The sequence below is a fragment of the Falco naumanni genome, chromosome 2, assembly GCF_017639655.2.
Source record: "Falco naumanni isolate bFalNau1 chromosome 2, bFalNau1.pat, whole genome shotgun sequence".
In the NCBI taxonomy this organism is placed as follows: Eukaryota; Metazoa; Chordata; class Aves; order Falconiformes; family Falconidae; genus Falco; species Falco naumanni.
The window spans coordinates 65,597,455-65,617,500 of record NC_054055.1 but is presented as its reverse complement, the minus strand read 5'-3'; the positions used below and the strand labels follow the sequence as shown (position 1 = coordinate 65,617,500).

The 20,046-nt window shown below is 38.4% G+C and overlaps 1 protein-coding gene across 8 annotated transcripts in view; it reads right to left on the bottom strand.

Annotated features, from left to right (window-relative positions):
* Positions 1 to 1,935: 1,935 nt before the first annotated feature.
* The window catches only part of ATP11A (ATPase phospholipid transporting 11A), a 132,319-nt gene continuing 114,208 nt past the window's right edge, over positions 1,936 to 20,046 (bottom strand). For 2 of the 8 annotated variants that reach the window (XM_040584553.1, XM_040584552.1), the window contains 5 exons: positions 15,810 to 15,875; positions 15,411 to 15,514; positions 13,360 to 13,525; positions 11,330 to 11,418; positions 6,053 to 6,159 (listed from right to left, as the gene is read on the bottom strand). In XM_040584553.1, the coding sequence (XP_040440487.1) occupies positions 11,341 to 11,418; positions 13,360 to 13,525; positions 15,411 to 15,514; positions 15,810 to 15,875 (414 nt within the window). In that variant the 3' untranslated portion in view covers positions 6,053 to 6,159; positions 11,330 to 11,340. Of the gene's footprint in view, positions 6,160 to 8,503; positions 8,620 to 11,329; positions 11,419 to 13,359; positions 13,526 to 15,410; positions 15,515 to 15,809; positions 15,876 to 20,046 lie in introns of all 8 variants that reach the window. The other 6 variants (XM_040584546.1, XM_040584548.1, XM_040584549.1 and 3 more) reach the window with 5 other exon arrangements.

Below are 20,046 nucleotides of genomic sequence, written 5' to 3'. Positions count from 1 at the left end.
TTTCAGTATGAAATGCCTTTACAAAATATGTTTAAAATCTCAAGGTAAGTGTTGATGTGCTTTTTGAACAACTATTAACGTTGCTTTCTTTCCTTGTTAGGAACAAGAAGCACATCCGTTTTTCCCATATAAATAAGGAGATTGGATGTTAACAGTTCTTCTTGATGCAATCTGAATTGGGAGCCTCTGAACTTGGCAGGATGCTGCACTGCATGTATTTTTAAAAGCTTAACGCACCATGAGATTTCTTAACCAAAATGAATAATGGAAAACAACAACAAATCTTTTAGTGGTTTAAAATACTACTCCTGTTTGTCTCCTTTAAATGGAAAAAAAAAACCCACTTAAATTATTAAAAGTCACTGCTATTAATTTACTGCAGACTCATCAAGTTAAAGAAGAACTGAACACACTGTGATTTTCTGATAAACACATCCAAACCTAGATGGGGGACATGAGGGATCTGATAAACTGTTCTGTATAATGAAATTATTTAATGGCTGTAATTGTTTTTATCCCTGTCTTATCACATCACAGTGTCAATGACACCTTTGAATGGCTATAATTTTTGCGTTAGCATTTGAATGAAATTAAAATGAAAAGACCTGTAAGCGTGCGGATGGAAACACACAACAACAAAGCTTTATTAGAATGGTCAAATCCTATTTTTAAATTCCTGTAGACTATCACCTGAGGAAATCCAGAATATGCAGAAGAAAAAACCAAGACACTTCAGTCTGTCTTCAACCTATCTCACTTCATATCAAAAGAATCCTTCAGGAATGATACAGCAGTATTTCATATACTGCAGAAAAAAATGTAGTCTCATTGTAGAATATAAGTTTTCAATTAATTCTACAACATAACTTACTAAAAGGGCATAATTTAAAGAGCTAAAGGAAAACATAACGTATTGAATTTAGAATACTGTACAGAAACCACTGACTTTCTATCCTTTTTTCCTTTCAATAAGTAAACATTTTTACATGCAAAATAAATACTTATGAGATAATTTATTCTTCTTGCTGCTGTGTTCCTCCTGAAATCCAGATGCATCACCACATTATTTTTTTCAAAAACGGTTTCAATATAATATTTCTATCTAATTGCAATTTATGCATTTTTTCTTCATTGCATGAATGAAGGGAAAAACATCTTCCATGTTTACCTCTTCCCCTTAAACTACTTTCTCCAGAAGCTCATTCAGTAGAAACACTGAATTTCTTGATGTACAATAGGGAGATGGGTACAACATGCTTGTATTGTTTGAATAAAAAGTTCACACAAATACAAAACCATTACTCCGAAATCTTTATGATGGGCAGTGCAAAATCAACACACAGAAAAGTGGCTAAGCACGCTATACAGCCTCAGGGTGGAAGAGGAAGGCGCTCAACCTAACGCTGTGAACTGCTTTGCAGAGGCTGGCTAGGACACCTTCACAGTGACTGCGTCCGTGTCCTGTACAGTCTGTGTTTTGAAACTACAAAAAAGTCCCATAATGTAACACTAAAGGAAAGAAAATGATGGTATTTCTGTGCACTCAGCCTTTCTTGTAAGAATCTGTGAACACCGTTAGCAACTTGCGTTTGCCTTTAATTCAGTTTCTTTAAATTGCCAACATTGCAAAAGAAAGGAGAAATAGTTCTGGGTACCCCACACAGTAGAACCGTAAAGAAACACAGATCTTCTCAGGTGTAGCTTATGAGTTTAGTTTGGAAGAACTTTACCATTTATCCAATCTCTGCAGGAGGAACAAAGCCCTCCTGGACTGCTACCAATTTCTATTAGCTCTACAACGAGCCCCACGCACCGCTTGTGTTCCAGCTTTCTCTGAATTTCCCTTTTCGTTGCTTTTTTAGCTGGCTACATATACTCTCTGAAATTAAATGTGACTACAAGCATACTCAGTAACAGAATCAAACACCCATTGAATTTTCTGTTATCTACTTACATTTTATTACAGACTAATATGAAATCATCTCATATTCATACTAGAATTATTTTAATTACTCGTGAGCAAACTTAAACCAGTCTTGGATGTTTATATTTATTGCAAGCAGATTCATGTCTCCTGCTTATATATTCTACATAAGGATCCAAAATGTGACTGAATATAAACAAGTTATATTTGGTTATCTACAGAAATAAAAGTTAAAAATAGCACTGAAAAGAAACTTTACAGTAATGCATTCACACACTGACTCTTCAAATCAAATAAATGAAGCGGTATAGGATAATCTAAACATTCAATTTGAAGGCTGATTTATTTTCAAATAAATGCACCTATATTTGTACAATTAAAAATAAGTGTCAGAATTTGGTGCTGATGACTACAGACATCTTTAATGTTTAATGCACAGATAACTACCCCCCAGCCCCCATACAGCAACTTTCGCAGATTCTACTTTACATTAGATCATGAAAGGACATTTTAAATGCAATGCGTACATAGCACAGAATTTGTGTCAGAGACAAAACAGATTGAAATTCTGTGAATTGTCGTAAGGTAAAAAATTAAAGCTATATAAATTGATTTTTAGGTTATTCTGCAAAGTAGAATCACGCGCTTTTTCACTTTCATAATACTTTCACAAATTTCCATTAAAGCTTTTTTAACAGAAACAGTAGCATGAGCACAATGATCCCACTGGCTTCCAAAAGAAAAGTAGCGCTGTTGCTCAGTTAAGCTATGTTTCTCTTTTTACATTTGCAAGCCAGCTGGGTCAAGACAAACAGGCTAATGCAAGCGAGAAAGTAAACTGTAAGCTTTTATATTAAGTGGCTGAACAAACAATTATTGTACATGGTAAAACAAAAAAGAACTTTCGCCACAAGCCACTGCAGGAATATACGAACTTCAGTGGCCGAAAAGCTTGAAATACTTTCTAAGTAAGTCTTCACATACATTTGGTTAGCGCTTACCAGTTTCAAGACATTTATAGAAGCAGTTATGGAGACACTATGCTGTTAAAGCTGCAACAGTTTAAACAAGGCAAGTTAGGAAGTTACATAGATTTTTATATTTTTCCTCTTTAATTCTTTTTTTTTTTTTAATACATAAAAATCTGTCTCCTTTCAGTGTCCCATCCATAATAAAACATCCTAATGCATTTTGATCTAACTTCTACTGTTTCATCTTTGTATTGGCTGATCCACTTAGAATGAAACTCCAAGTTAACGCCTGCTGCAGTGGACTAGGTTTGCAAGGCAACAGTAACAGGGACCAAAGCAAAAGCACATCAAGCACATTTGAGTTGGTTTTACATTTTTGCCATTAAACATTCTACTTTAACAAACAAACTACCAACTTTTAAAGGTAAAAGTATTGCTAAACCAAAGCAGAAACTTCCACTTGAATTCAAGCATTCTTTCTCCTCCAAAAAATGACATGCTCAACTAAAATTTCCCAAGCAGGTGTTTCAGCCTGAATAACATCATCAATAATTTCTAAGTGCAGGGCTACATGAAGTTTGCAATGAGCTGCTTTGTTAGTAGGCAGAACAGGAATGCAGCATTTTCAAAAACATCAAGCAAAAAATCTCCTTATTTAAGGCTAAAAGATGGAACTCAGAAAAGTAAAAAAGCAGGAGGCTTTACAGAGTAAAAAAGCTTGCAGTAATAGTATAGCACTGGAAGTACAGTGCTCTAATCACCACGATCACAAATACCAATGAAACATTAATAGTTTGGGTGAGACTGACAGAGCAATAGACCTATATTTCTTATTTGACATTCATTAGAATTTTAACATTCAGCCACAACTCCACTCTAAGCTAAATTTAAGTGGCCAAAACTCATAGGTATAAAAAAAGCCTTCAAAACATATACTTAAAAAAAATAGAAATGGTGTGTTAACAAATGTATGCGTAAAACAGATTTATAAATAGCTACAGTATGAAAAATATTTCAGTGCAAAGGCAATTTTAAGATTTCTAAAAAATACATTACAAATAATTTGTTAACTACACACAAGAAATTTGTCACTGCTACTGGTATAAAATTTATACCCATATTAACTTTTTAAAAATATATACACCAGTGTTTTATGTAGGGGACAGTTCTAACTGACCAACATTCAAGTCTGCAATGGCAAGTATATGTACACACACCCACACCCACACACATATGTATGTATTTCAAAATGTTACTGCTAAGAGGACATTCTTTGAAACTTAAAAGTGCTACATGTTAAATGGTAAAAATACCTTCATCTGTGGTGCTCATCATTAGACTTCTAAAAATTCTCTTATCTTTGGTATACTGAAAATTTCACAACTCACTTTATCATCTACTTGTCCCAGGGCATTTTAATAATAGTTCACTGTTTGTTTAATGTGAAGATCACTCGAACTATTGTGAGGGACGTTTCCTAGTAAGTTCATTCTTTTTTATTGAAAAGTAAATTGCTAAGTAAACTGTTTTACCTCTGTTGGTTTTTTTTAAACACAAAACGGGAAATAATTTTTCTCTGCCACCCTAGTCCATTCAAATGACAACTAACTATATCTTGGCCAGGTCTTCCAATAGAGTCTGCAGATCGGACTCTAAATAATTTGTTTTCACATTGAAATAACTTTTTAGCTAATGTCCTCCCAGAGGTATTTAATGACTATGGTTATTAACCAGTTCTAACCACCAGGCTGAAATTGGTTGAAATCAGATTACTCCTTCAGATATTTTTGCACCCCGAAATAAAACACTGGACTAAAGAAACAAGACAAGGACAGAGCTAATACTTGAATTAGTGCAAGGTAACATAAATGTAGCAGAGAAAACAGAAGTGCAAGTTGGCTGTCATTCTTAAAGTAATTCAGACAGAATCCTTGCAGTCAAACTACTTTCTGTATCACAACCACAGCTCAACTGTTAGTAAACAGCCGTGTGCCACCTTGTGGTTTGCTTACCAAAGTTAACAGTTGCGTGCTTTGTAATACATCTATCAAGCCAATTAGCCAGGATTTAACCATACACACAACAAAAAAAAAAAATCAAAATTCGGAGGATGAACCCCGATAGTAAAAGATGATTACTTGGAAAAACAGCCTTTCTTTTTTTAAGGAAAAAACTGTGTCTAAAAAGGCTTAATATATAATACTTTCTGCTATGCATATTTTACAATCATGGGGATAGAAGCGGGAACACCGGGTAATCTCCACCTTTGACAAATTCACAAAGACCTTTTAGGCATTCGTTTCTAGAGCAGATATCAACATTGATGATATTTACCTATTTAACAGCCAACTTGACTTCATAAAGTGTGTATATACTCTACACAAGGATTGCTTTGCCTATCTTTCTATGGGGGAAAACTAACTGAAAACCAGACACAGCCCTGATTTGGCCACTTACAAGGAAGTGAACATTAGAGAGTGTTTCTTGAAAGCAGATTTGCACAGAGGAAACACCAGTTTGTTCTACAGAAAGAGCAAAGAAAGAAAAACGACAGAGGAAAATCAGAAACAGCACTTGTTAAATACGCTTTAGGAGACTTTCATGGGAGATAACTGAGGTCATTGCTTCTGGCTGAAAATTAAAACTGTTGATCTCAAAACGTAGGTCACTGACTGAAACTATACACTTCAAGTAACAAAGAAAATTACTAAAGATGACAGAAGCAGTAAATGCACAGAAGTCTTGACACAGGATGGAGAGAATTTTTAGTGCTACCAGTCTCACAGTACCAGACTGTGCAGATTGATCATTGCTCCAGTAGTTCAAAACATAAAAAGAGGCCTATTTTCCTGGAAGGGTTCATACTTCTAGCTCTTGATCCTGTTTGTCTGAACACTACCTCAGACAGCAAAAGCCACATATAGTTTAATATATTTGTGACATGTTTGTTTCCTGAAAAAAGAAATAAACAAAATACAGTTTTTAAAGGCTTGACTTGGTGTTCTGTCATACAGATGTTTCCAAACCTGACCCACTGTAGCGGTAGCCTGCACTGGGACGGCAATGCTTATTTGAATAACCAAAGACAGATGGAAGTACTGAATAATCAACGCCTTTCCAGTGCGTAAACATCATTTTTTTAGAATGAGAATTAGACCTTCTTGCTGGGGAATTGCTGCAGTCACTGCTCCTGTATCTTGGGCTTTTCAGACAGGCAAGAGGTGTGAATTCCGAGATGTGCTCCTGACAGTGCCTCGATGCATTCTGTTAAAGGGAAAAAAAACCCCAAACACACAGTAAATAAGATGATCTCAGAGCTAAAAGTCTACAATTACATTCTTTCACAGGGCCACTGTGCTCTTTCACTGGATCACCACTCAGGCTATTTGTTTCATGCAAAGGTATAACCCTTCATGTTGTTGAGCAATCAATCACTTTCAACGTGATTATTTTTACATTAAGGCCTACAGAACCAGGCATAATTTTACATAAAATCTCTACACCTGATAATGGCCTCTTTAGAGAACAGATGAAGATGCAGAGGACTGATTTCAAGTTGAATTGTTACAGATTGTTTATCTTTCATTTTGCCATCTCTCTTGGTACATCTTTTTATCTCTGAACTTCTTTAGTCAAGACTTCTTATGGGGAATTTTAAGGCAGGACAGATTCAAGTACTTTGCCCTGTACTTCCAAAGAGAGGGTTGTGCTGATAGATGAAAGTACTGGGGGTTTAATGCACTTGTTTTTGCATCTGATTTTGGACTTGCTTAGGTTACATGTTGCATCTATACAGGCAATTTATACTACACATCACAATACTATCTTGGCCTAATTGTCCCTCAAAATTTATCTGTACCACATAATCAGTCCACTCTCGCAGAATCAGCACTTCCACTCAGGAAATACTCACAACTACAGTTAACACCACAACTGCATGAGAAGACCCTGGAACATGTGCACAAACTAACAGAAAATCAGCACAGCACCTTTCCCGATGAGTTTATCTAATTCTTCTCACTAAATGTACATATCATTTCCAGGTATAGAGGTATGGAGGTTATGTGACAGTATTTAAGATATAAATGCATTGTAAGTGTGATTCAAATCAATGTTATCAATCACTCTCTCCATGAATGAGATATAAGCCAGCTGATCCTCTGTGCTTCATCGCCCCCTTTCTCCTTCTCTGTTAACCGCAAAACAGTAGCAAAGGGAACAAAATCACAAAATAAATATTAATGATATAGCTTATAGAAGTCTGGCTGACATTTAATACTACACTTTTAATGCCAACCACGAGCTTAAGACACTATTCTTCCATAACCGTGAGCAATCAGAAAGCTCTTTTCAATGGATACTCTTGGAAAAGTCAAACTATACCAAACTGCTCACCAATAGTTAGGCCTATGTTCTTTTAAATACATATATAGACCAAATACCACCATTAATACAGAGAAATATAGATAATGAAGTAACAGAGAGACTTTGTTTTGGAAATGTCAGAGGGAGCAGTCATACACTGTACAGTAACTACTTTTCCTAGTCTTCCAGCTAGAAAGTGAAGCATTTTAGTTACCATATGTATTTCTAAAAATCACGCTTTTTCTACACATAGCTCCAAGGCAAGTGTTTTCAATCTGCCGTGCCTGAAGCTACTCAAGAAAGCTGGGGGTTTCTACTAATACTTGTCTAGTAGTCATTAAATCAAAAGCACCCCTCAACCTCCTTCAAACCTTAGAGCCCATTACACTGCATTTGTCCTCTTCACATATTGGTACTTTGCACCTTCACTTGATTCCTCGTGTGCTGCTTTTGTGATCAGGAGAGCATGAAGGGACTGGAGCAGATACAGCATCCAGGTGGGAATGTATCCGAGTAAAAAGTGGACCTTCTTATAGTTGTTGATGTAATCAGTGGTGTGGCAAGAAGATGAAGTAAAGCGGAGAACTTCATTCTGCTGCCCTAACGTTTGGAGGATTTAGGAGCTCACCACTCATGCTGCTGCCTGGGGTGTTTGGCAAGACTGCCATGCTTTTCATCCCAGGCAGTGATGCAGCAAGGCGCTGGTCTATGCAGAACACATTACTGTGGTAGGTACCATCAGGTATAGAGCCCCTGTCTCCTGACCCAAGATCCTATTCACAAGTAACTCACTTCCTTTGTCTGGTTATCTTCTTGTTCTGCCACTTGCATTTGGTCTATATATGTATTCAAGAGTATGAGAGATGATGGATAAACTGTTTGGGTGTGAGAATCACTTTGACTTTATGTATTCTACACTATGGTGTAATGTGAGTACACTGCAATGACAACTGCAGTTCTTGCAGAACAAATGTCACACCACACCTATATGTAACACAATCTATTTTTAGATCTTTAATAAGGGTATATTGTTTCATTGTTTTGCCTTACGTGAGGAAGTGTCTGAGACAAAAAAATCTTACCTGTGGCATGGAACATCTCTTGCAAAAACTAGGCTCTCCAAGTAAAACATAGTGATTTTGTATCAATATTGAAAAAGTACATCAAAAACTCTGGAGGAAACAGTTGATTCGTAAATAGCACAGTTCACCAATAGAAATTAATCCAAACTGGCAACACGTACAGTACTGTTACCTAGCTTTGATCTAATTATGGCTCGGAAGCTGAAAGATTTCCTTCAAGAAGTGGCCCATCGCTGTTCGCCAGTGCATTTAGGGCTGTTTTATGTCTCATACTCTTCTGCAAGGATGAGGAAAAACAGTGAGACTCTTGCTGAATAGAAGAGGGAAATGTGAATGAATTGTACCATTTAGTACAAATGCACTACTGTAAGCAAAATCCTGTGAAAGTGACAGATTTTCTGATAGATTTAAAATGGAAAGGTTGTCTGGTGTAAAACAAGGTTTCTATTTCTTGATCCTGAGGTTAATTAACCCTTTGAGCCACCCCTGAGGATGTTTTTAATTCCATTTCAAACTCTGTTTTTAAGTAAAAATACTTAATTACTCTCAAAAGCACTTAACTGTACCGTGACTAAGCACCATGGGCTGTGTGTCCTGCCCCTCTGACAACAACCTCTACTCAATGGGAGAGGTCCCCGGGATACAATGAGGCCAAATCGATTCCAAATTAAGGAGCGGACATCCCGCTTCGCTGCTCCCCAGAACAACTGGCCCACTGAAGGGGGTGCTACACACAGAGGTGATGGGGCCAGCGCTAACGAAGGCTGACTTCCAGCTTAGTCATTACACCCTGGGGAGAGAGGGCAGGGGAGTTACCAAGGTAACTTCTTCCATGGGATTCAAATATTGCAACAGCAAGATCCATTTCTTTGTTTTCCATAGAAGAGGAGCCTGACACATGACAAAGGCAACAGTTTGCTGGTGACCAATTTTCTAAGAGCCCCGTGCAGTTGTTCAACAGCAGCTAAGCCCATTGAGGAACAGAAGAATGCTGGATCCCCAGAGAGGCTTCCCCAGGCAAAAAGTACCAGTCTGGGTTTCCCCAAGCGCAGCAAAGCGTAGAGATCTCGTAAGGAGGCTGATGGGCCAATCTTGTGGCTGAAGTGAAAGCGAAGTAAAAAAAAAATCCATCAGAAGCTAAGAGAAAAATGTTTCTTATAAAGGGATGAAAGCACAGAAGTTATTTACAGCTCAGAATCTAAACACCTGGTATTTCAGCCACAAAATGCTTGGGATTGCTGGAACCCTGTCAATTGAAGTGACAATTATAAAAAGGAAAAAAGGATAATTTAAAGTGAATTTATATTTTCCCTAACAGAGCTGCTGAGCTTCTGTTATTAATGAAACAAGAATTTGAAAAAAGGAAATCTAATCAATTAATGTAGATTGGACACATTAAAATAAATACCCTACTGCTTTTTAAAGGTAAAGGTTGAAAGAAACCTCACAGCTGCACAATTTCCAGCGAAAGCACAAAATTCAGCTTGTTTCATTGAGCCGCAGAGTCACTGGGACTACATGTATAAGAAACGAGCAGATTTTTGACTAAAATTACCAAAAGGCAACAGATTCCTCCAAAGCTTTTGCAGAATTCATGTTCAGAATTCATGTTTTAGCCCACGAAAGACAACAGTTCATACCTGTGTGTATGCACATATATGTATATATAAAAATACACATATATATACATGTACTTGTATGTACATATACGTATGTGTATACACACATATGTGTTTGTCTCTGTGTGTGCATATATATCTGTCACTAAAAAGCTCAAAAACCCCCAGAGCTATATCTGGAATGTTTAAAAACCTCTGAATGGTAATGATGGTAAACGATCATCCACCAGAGACTGGAATGACTTGCAAATAATTGAAAACTTGAAAGGCATCCAAATAGCTTCAAAGGCTTTATGTGATCTTACTGCCTGAGGAGAACTGATATAGTAACCTGGGAGGTGGCGGCTAGTGATGCGTTAATCTCTTTAACTGTTCCAGAAGCCCTTTTATTACAAATAAAGCAATATAGCTTATAAGAATGCAGTAAGTTTAAAAAGAATTGTTTAAAAGGTCAGCTCAAACCAACCCCAAGGCACTTAAGAGCCAATTTTAGCCAGAATTTTCAATAGTGAAAAAACTTTGTTTATTTTCCCTGTCACCTATGTAATTACAGCCAATTTTATTGACTATACATTTTTGAAGGGGGAAAGAAGAAGGAAATGTATTTTTTATCTTAAACAGTAAAGAAACAAAGATATAAAATGTGCAATGGAAACCAACAGTCTCCTAGTATTCAGCAAAAAATAATTTTCTTGCAGACTGCAGGGAAGCCAAGATTTACTAGCATTTCTTCTACATTTGTATTTTATCAAATGCCATGTATTTCTGGATCTTGAGCTGGTTTTGTGCTACAAAGAGCACAGAATGTCATAAAATGGAATAAGGAAAGCTCAGTTTCAAAATGCGTGCTGGAAATAATATATTAATAAAAAGTTGCATTTTCTTTTATCACAGCAGAGCAAATACATTAATGAATTCTAAAGATCACTTAAATGGTTTCCAGTACCACATTTTCTGTATGATGCTAGTTAACATCAGCATAATCAGAATTATCACTTCTTTGTGTGACAGCTATTCAATTGACTCGGGTACAATGCAAACATGACATGCATTCACCTACAGAGACCAATGATTAAAATGGGTATCTAAGAATCCTAGATTCTTGAGGCAGAAACATTATGTAAAATACAGTAACGACAGCAACAAAAATGGTAGTGATAGTGATGGATTCTGACAATGATTCATAGACTCTTTGAGATAAACAAACAGAAGAAGGAAAAAACTACACTAAAAAGTATTCTTCAAAATATGAGTTGATGTGAATCAGATATGGAGATAATGAGTACGGTAAATAACTTCTGATGATAAACTTTACACTGTCCTTTGAATGAAATGGCCAAGCATGCAGAAAGGCAGGAAAAAAGTCACCTTTTGTTCCATTAGAAACTTAGACTGCTTGAAGTCTGAGAAAGCATAAAGATGGTGGACTGCTCAACAGAAAGGCACTGATGTTTAGTCTGATTTCCCCAGGAGATTGTACGAGGTAACCGTGCACATCATTTATGTTTAAAGCAAGGTAGCAGTTATTTAGACAAAGCAGATTGGAAGACAGGAAGAAACAGAGAGAGGAAAGAAGAAACACAAGGGATATATCTGGTTAAAAGTCAAAGATTTTCTACTAAACATTAAAAAATGAATACTGCCAATGTTAAGCCCACAGTCTGCTTTGCAATTGATTCATTTTCCAGCACTAATATACAATGTCTGTAAGAAATGCTTTCTATTGCTAGCTTGTTTCTTCCATTAACCCATCCTCATTCCCTCTCTTTAGACTTCTAAATTAAACGTGCAGAACCTATACCAAGATCAACTTCTTCCTCAAGTAGCATACATGGCAAAGAGATATCCATTAAAGACATCAAAATAGAAAACCACTAAATACTGATCTGCCTGGGAATGCTTTTCTGTTATTCTTTATTCTTTTCTGTCCTCCTGAAGTGGGCATTTTCACAACTATACATTCAAGGTACAAATTGTACCTTGTACACGTTGTCCGAAGCAATGGCAAGGGGTATGGAAATTTTACTTTCATTGGAAGTGAAGTTCCTTGATTCCTTTCCTCTTAATGCAAAGTATCTTCTCAAACACCAAAACGCTAACGAATCCCTACCCACACAGTTGCTGGTAAACTCATTATTTTAACCTACCAGTGGTAGTTGATGGGCTGAAAAGGGCAAGGGCAGTAGCATTAAGTTTTAGGTGCGACACCTCTACTGTCCTTCACCTTCTAACATATACAATATATGAAAGTTTGTTGGGGTCAAAAATACAGGTAACATTTTCTGAGGCTGGTCTGATGGCCCCCGAATAGTACCATGCTTCCCACAGCTCCTGGCTTGCCTTGCAGCCTCGGCAGGGCAAGCCTGTATTTACACAGCAGCTTCTCCTTTTGGGCTGATCAGAAGAAAGGAGACTAGTACTCTTCCCATTGGCACAGCAAGGCACATTTAAGTGAAATAGTGTATCAGAACAGGCAAAATATAAGTTGAAATATTAAAAGAGGGCAAAATGATTACTAGAATGTGAATAAGTTTTAATACATGTGTTTTTGTAACAGGCACAGCATCAGTAAAAAGTAGTGTGCTAAGAAAGTATCATATGGCACAGATCATGCAATATAAATGTTGGCATGAGTTTACTATATATTCCTTACCAACTTACTATATATTCATCACATTTATTTTAAGTGTATAAATTCTAGATTTGTTCAACACACATGCAGTTGTAGAGTCCCTTGGTATGGGATTGCAACTGCTTGTGCAAAGCCCTACGTTAAAGGGGATTTCAATAAAATCACACGCTCCCTTCCTATTAGTTTTATTTTGAGCTTATCTTATTTTAGCGGTTTTCCATTTCAGATAAGTATGCTCAGCTTGCACGGTAAATGCTAAAATGTCCACGTTAGAGTTACATTTAGGCAGTAAAATGACTTGGTGTGAAAGATAATTACTTCAATTCAGGGGTGTGGGCAGTGCCTCTGAATACTCCAGAAGAGCAGGCACACTTGCTGTCCAGACCAATGGAAGTGCATCCGATCCATCCTCACGGAGTTCCCAGTCCCCTCGCCCTTATCTCCTCAAATCAGAAATCATGTTGAGCCATGTACCTGCCTCCCACCATCCTCACAAGCTGATTTCCCGGTGGTTGCTGGTCCAGAGGCGCAGGGTTTGCCCCAGGACTCAGGTAAATACCACCTGGCAGCATGTTTTACTGTACTGCTCAGAAGGGGCTGGTGTACAACCTGTGAGTGATATACACCTGTACTGGCTTCAGTGGTTAAACCACAACACCACAGATGGGGAACCTCTGCTCTAATCTTGTCTCTAATCTTGAAAGAGGTCTAATTATTAGAGAGTTGTGATACAAAAGACTAGCTTCACAATGAAAAATATTTTTACCTGGATTCTTTCTGTTGCTGTAGGCCACAACTGTCTGCATAAGACCTTCTTGAGAACATCTGGAAGAAGGCTGACAGTTATGAGCAGAATTATACCCAGCCACGCAGGACCACTAGACAGCATTTGCATGAACACATAATACATCCTCTGATAATTGAGAAAAGGCCTGGCAGGAAAAAGATTAAATAGATATTACACTTCAATACGCGAGACTGGCAACGTTAAATACAAAAGTTATGACAGTGATGAAATATTTCAGGGTCAGCTTCCCAGTTTGTGGGAGTTCATCCATCCCAGTTTTCTCAGGAGATCTAAACACGCACTGGCTAAGATAACTATCTTCCTCTTGACTTCCAGGCTGCAGGAAATACCATGTTGTCCTCTCTCCCATGCTGCCTCTCCCTTGCAAAGACAAACTAAGTCACATTTGTATTCTGTTTATGCTCTTCCATCTACTCCTGATCTTGCCTCAGATATTTTCCACCTTTCTTCTCAGTGTTCCACCCATCACTTCCCTCCTCTTCCCCAACGCACACTCGTTTGCCTGTATCCTCAGGGTAAGGCTTGTTGACCACACCTTTTTTCATAACTCTCAAGCTCCCCAAAGCAACTCTCATGGTGTCATGTTATGCTCCCTAACCTGTTCACCACGATGGTATGTGCCCCCACTGTCACTACCTTCACTTTTGTGTCTCCCTGTATCTCCATGGCAGCTGTGTGGTCATTAAAATGCCATCACTGTACAGTAACGGGAACCGGAGGCTGAATTTACTAAGCGCAAAGACCAAAGCACACTTTGCAGCAACACTGCAGTATAAAGGCCTCCTACCAGTAGGGCTGTTTCCTGCTAGTTTCCAAAATTTGACAGAATCTTTGCATTCTAAAAAGGTGGCCGCGTTAAACTACATTGCTACATGTAAATAGTCAAATCTCTAATACACAGCAAGGCTGGCTGGAAAACATTATCAGGAAAATTCGTTTTTGCAAACTGTTTTCATTCTGATGCTGAAGAAACTGAGATCTGATCTTAATGGGGGAAAAAAAAAAAACCAAATCAACAACAAAACAAAACAAAGAGGCTACTGAATATCCAAGGAGTTGACAGGTGGTTACTCATTTGCAAAGGACACATTGAAATACAAATCCTTGCTCCAAATTAGATGGCACCTTAATCACCATGCAACAGTTAACCTCTGCTTTCTCTCTGGTCCCCTAAAATGTTTACTTATATCTACAAAGCAGAACAGCTCCAGCAGAAGAAGTCAGAAAAGGTAACCTTGTAACTGGGCACTCTACAGGTGAGAAATGCAAATTAAGTTCCTGACGGCTATCAGGCATAGTAAGAACTTGAATTTGTTTCAACTCTATCTCCTTCCCGAACATTTCTCTTTCAAGTAAACGGAATTTTTTAATAGATAAAAAAAAAAAAAAAAGGCAAACCAACCACTTTCCATCAGCTACATACAAGAGTTTACTAATTCTTAAAAAGCTTGTTACCAACAGTAGAACAAGTAGGTGCTCCGACATTGCTCATACAGTAACTCTACTTTGCTAAACAAGGGGACAAATAATGAGCTCACACACAAGGACTCCTGGTCATCCACACAGCTTCAATGTGAGTTCCACTCCCTGTCTCTAGTTTACACTGCTACAGCTAGCTCCCTCCAAGACAAGCCCAGGAGGCGGGTGACTGGCCCCAGGCTGCACAGATGTGACCCACTCCATGACATTTTGCCTCAGATATGCAGCCTCAGCTCCTTAGACAAACCTTTGCACTGCTTTCCACTGACACTACTGAGCAGCCCAAGTAGCTGCCTGAAGTCTGATATTCTTCTCCTCATACTCTTCTTTAAGAGTATTTTAGCAGACAGTCAGTGAAAGAAGAGCTGAGCATTCTCTAATTACCATTACTGATGTGTTTAAAATGTGATTGCTATTGGGAGTTCTGCAGTATATAAAAGCTAAATTTAATTCTGTTTGCAACAAAAAGGTGAAATACGTAATAACTGTTTCTGAAACTTTTGCAATGAGATTTAGATTAGGGTTCATACCAAATAATTCCTCCCCAGAGCAGAGAAAAGATAATGTAGAATACCAGCGATCCCCAGATCATGAAGTGATTTATCCATGTCCAATAGTGAGTATCTAGTGCAAGCTGAAAAAAAACCAAATGAGATTATATGGTGTTATTACTATCTAGAAGCAACAGAACACTCAGCAGGAAATGAAATAAAATGACACCCTTTGAAAAAAGGGAAGGATTCTGCACAGAATTAGCTAAAAAAAAAAGTTTTTCAATTTTGAGGAAAGTTAAGAAGGCACAGATAGCAAAATCTGTATATAAACTAATATGACAATGTGTGGTTGTAGAGGGAAACCAATATAAGTAAACAGCAACTAGAAAACAAGCTCTAAGAAAGTTTCAATGGATAATATACAGCATAACTTACCTTCAATGTAACCGTGAATACGAGCACAGTAAACACCAGTGTTCCAAAGGTCCAGTTTCCAAACATCTATAAAAAATGGTCCAAAGCAGTTACAGGTAATATTGCCCAATACTTTGGTGAATTGTCCAGAATACCCTCTTAAAGCTATATATTGCTTTGTATCAGGAACTGACACTTAAGCAAAACTACTGAATTCTTACATCATTCCACCCATTCTATCCAGTGCAAAGTGTTTTGGTTTCTTGCCCTTGGGTGTACACACCTCAGATTTCATTTTCAGACAGGAAAAAACCACAATCAATGCACTCAAGCTGAAGATCACAGGTATGTTACTCAATAAAAATCAAGTGTAGCACAGTTAATGAATCACTGAGATTCACAAATGAACTGCTGTATTTTCATTAATCTTCTTGGACATCATCTTTTCTCTGATCTCCCTTCTCTGCTGTCCTTGGTACCTCAAGTTTCTTGGGAGGTTCAACAGCATGTTACACAGATGAGTAACAGTACAAGAAAGAATGTGATAACCATCAAAGCCAGGTAAGTACCTAAATGTTCTACATACATTCTAAGACAAAACACTAATACTAATTGTGGTTGGTTTTCTCCCCACCTGCATAATGAAATAAAAACAGGGTTTTTTTTGTGTTTGGTTTTGTTGGGGTTTTTTGTTGGTTTAAGTGGGCAGAAATGATCATTAATGCTGATGGAGGGAAAAACTAGTGGTGAGTACGGTCAAAGAGGAGTGCCTGGACTGCAGCAGTTATCAGATGACAAGGTTCTGGATCCAGAGGAACACTGGGAAAGTAAGCAACAGAGTTAGGTCACTGTATTTTAGGAGAAGAGACTGTTTGATTCGGAGTATTGCATCCATGAAAGACAAGGGTGCCCAAGACAATGGAAAGATTTTGGAAGATACAACCGCTGAGGTCTCACGAACTCCCTTCTACAGGAAGACATGGAATTTCAGCAGAAGGCCCAGTTGGCCAAGCAGGATGTTTCTCAATGAACAAAAAGGCAAAATGGGAACATACAAGAGATGACAATATGGGCAGGCAGCAAACAGGTAGCATAAAATCATTACTTGGGTACAGAGGAACAAAGACACAGGGCACTGGGACAGGCTGCCCAGAGGGGCTGTGCAGCCTCCTTCTCTGGGGACATTCAAAACCTGCCTGGACACGACTCTGTGCAACCTGCTGTGGGTGACCCTGCTGTAGCAGGGGCTTGGACTGGATGATCTCCAGAGGTGCCTTCCAACCCTGGCCATTCTGCCATTCTGTGGAGCCCAGCTCAAACTATGGTTAGTGAGGGATGTTGAGGGTGACAAAAAGGATATTTACAGGTATCCTTGCTTCAAAAGGAAAAGGTATGTCCACTGATGGAGTGGTAGGACAACCTAGAGGAAGGTGTTGAAGTGCTTAAATATTCAATACTCTGGATATTAGTCTTCATGACCAAAACCTGCTCCTTGCATTTAACAGCAAAGCTGGGGAAGGAGCAGCCGACAGTGTGGAAGCAACAGGTTAAGTAGTTGTTAAGGAGGGAGAGCACTGGATGCAATGTATTTTGAATTTAACAAGGTGTCTGACACTTGACTTGGACAGCATTCTCATTCGGAAGATAAGGAAGCAGGGGCTGGGCAAACAGGCTGCTACTTGAGTCGAAAACTTTCTGAACCACTGGACTCAAAAGTTTCATGGTCAATGTCCTTGACGGTTGGCTGCTCTTGATCAGTGAACCACACTAAGGACTGATGCTGGGGCTGATATGGTTGAATGTCTCTGTCAGTGGCCTGGTGGTGACACAGAGAACATCATGAGCAAGCTCCCAGGTGATACAAAAATAGAGAACAGTTGACAGTGAATGGCAGAGTTTCCATCCAGGGAGACGAGACCTCCACTGATTTGAGAAGTGGGCTAATAGACATCTTATAAATCAAACAAGGAAAAGAGCACAGTTTTACACCTATGGAGGAGTAACAACATATATTGGAACTGACTGGCTGAGCAACGGCCCTGCTGAAAAGGAAGCTGCAGTGGGGTTACAGTGGACTCCAGGGTGAATACAATCCTATACTATGTTCTCTCTATACGTCCGGGAAACTGCAAACTGAGCTGTACTGGGAGGAACATGGTCACTAAAGAAAGGTTATTACTCCCGCCTACCCAGCTACAGGGAGGTTGAACCTGGAATACCATGTCCAGTTCTGGGCCCCTCAGTTCAAGAGGGATGTGAAAAAAATTGGAAAGGATCAAGTGGCAGGCAACCAAGGTGGTTAGCAGTCTATAGCTATCCTGTGATGAGAGGTTCAAGGACTTATTTACTGTGGTGGAGGGGAGGTCAAGGAACAACCTAGTAGCTACCCACAATTATTTTAAAAACAATTACAAAGACGAAGAACTGGAACAAACCTCTCTTCAGCAACAAGAAAAAATCTGCTTAGGTATTAGGATAATTTTTTTTACCATGAAGGCAGAAAAACATTGCAACAGGTTGCCCAAAGAGCTTATGGAATCTCCATCCTCAGGGATATTCAAAACTTGAAAAAGACTAGACAAAGCCTTGAGCAACTTGATTTTGATTAGCCCTGAAGAACATAGGGAATTGAACTGGATCACCTCCAGGGTCCTTTCCCATCTACATTATTCTGTATGAGCTCACCCAATACTAGATGACAGGGGATCCACACGGGCAAGTGACCACATGAATGTGCTGCAGCAGGAAAAACTCTGAATGGAGACTACAGCCAGCCACAAGACAGAAATCTGTAGGAAACTAGGCTGAGATAATGTGATCAACTGGGAAAGGAAAATGATTTTTAAAAATAAACAAATGACTGGCTGAAGAAGATTCATTATTCTGAGTAACCATTTCATTATTTTAAAATTACTCAATGTGTGACCGAGTGTACAGAACACAAGATGAAGTGGAGAAAACCTTCAGCATTTTGACCTTTTGGTTTGGTATGTAATACAATAATTTTATAGGGTCATGCCATCACTACAGCATTTTCTGTGCCCTGAAAAAAAAATCAACGCAGTTTAAACTGGACAGGAATCTGGTTCAGGAACTTCAAATTATGCCATTTACTGGCTTTCTTCTGCAGTTAAATTTTACAATACTCTCATGTCGTATCTGGCATCTCTCAGAGAGCCTAGTGTCAGTCTAAGTTTCTGCACACTGAACTGATGTGTCCGTACTTCCAATAAAAGCTTTGTGTGTCAGGCTAGAAAGCACCGGGCTGCAACCAAACTCTTCACCTACCCAGCTTTTTAGCTCAGAAAATGAGGTCATAGCACAGGGTCACCAGACTCCGTAAGGCTGCTAATTTGGCACAGACAAAGTTAGGCAGAGCAATATGGGATGGTGTGAGTTACAAAAACTCACTATGTATTTTTTTAGCATTGAGTATCTCAAGATACCACTCATGTCTTCAGGCTGTGAATCAGCCTTTTGTAAGTCTGTTTGTTAACAGCTAGTTTATTAACAAATATTTTTCTGTGCTCTGCTCCCAGCCTATACAAGACTTCCCCTCCTTCTTCTGTGACTGTATTTTTTGATCTTCCATGTTCCAATTCATCATTCCACTCACCTTTCATCCTTGCTGTTTTGTATTTCCCAGTCTGTTATTCCTTTTAACTCAGTTTCTCCTACCTATCTCTGAACTCAGCTTAACAATTATACTTAATCCACACCACATCAAATGTTAAAATAAAAAAAAAAAAATCACACAGGAAATACATATTCTCATGTGGGTAAACTAAGATCACATTGTCAACCTGCAATTACTTCTATGGGGCCTTCTTTTCTTCTTACCTTCCTTATGTAGTTGGTCTCTGACTATATGTTTTTATACCACCAACCGTGATGTCATATCCAGAGTGGAACACCATACACACAAAGCAGTATCACAAATCAATAGCAATTAGTAAGAGATAAATCTTTGGCATCTTATTTTATTTACCAGGAAATGACAGGCAAACATTTATGAAGCAAATTTCAGTGATTGAAAGTACACTTTTCTATTATGCTAGTAATATCACTCTACAGCATGCAAACAGTTTCAAACAAATTTCTAAATACTGAGAACCATCACTGGGGGGTTTATGCTTGGAAGCAAGCTTAATGGTATGCAAATTTTAGTCTGACACAGGCATCAGTCTAAGTGAAAGACATTGAATTTCTTCACTTTTTACTAGTTTTGCAACAATGCTGATTAGTTCATTTCTGGAGG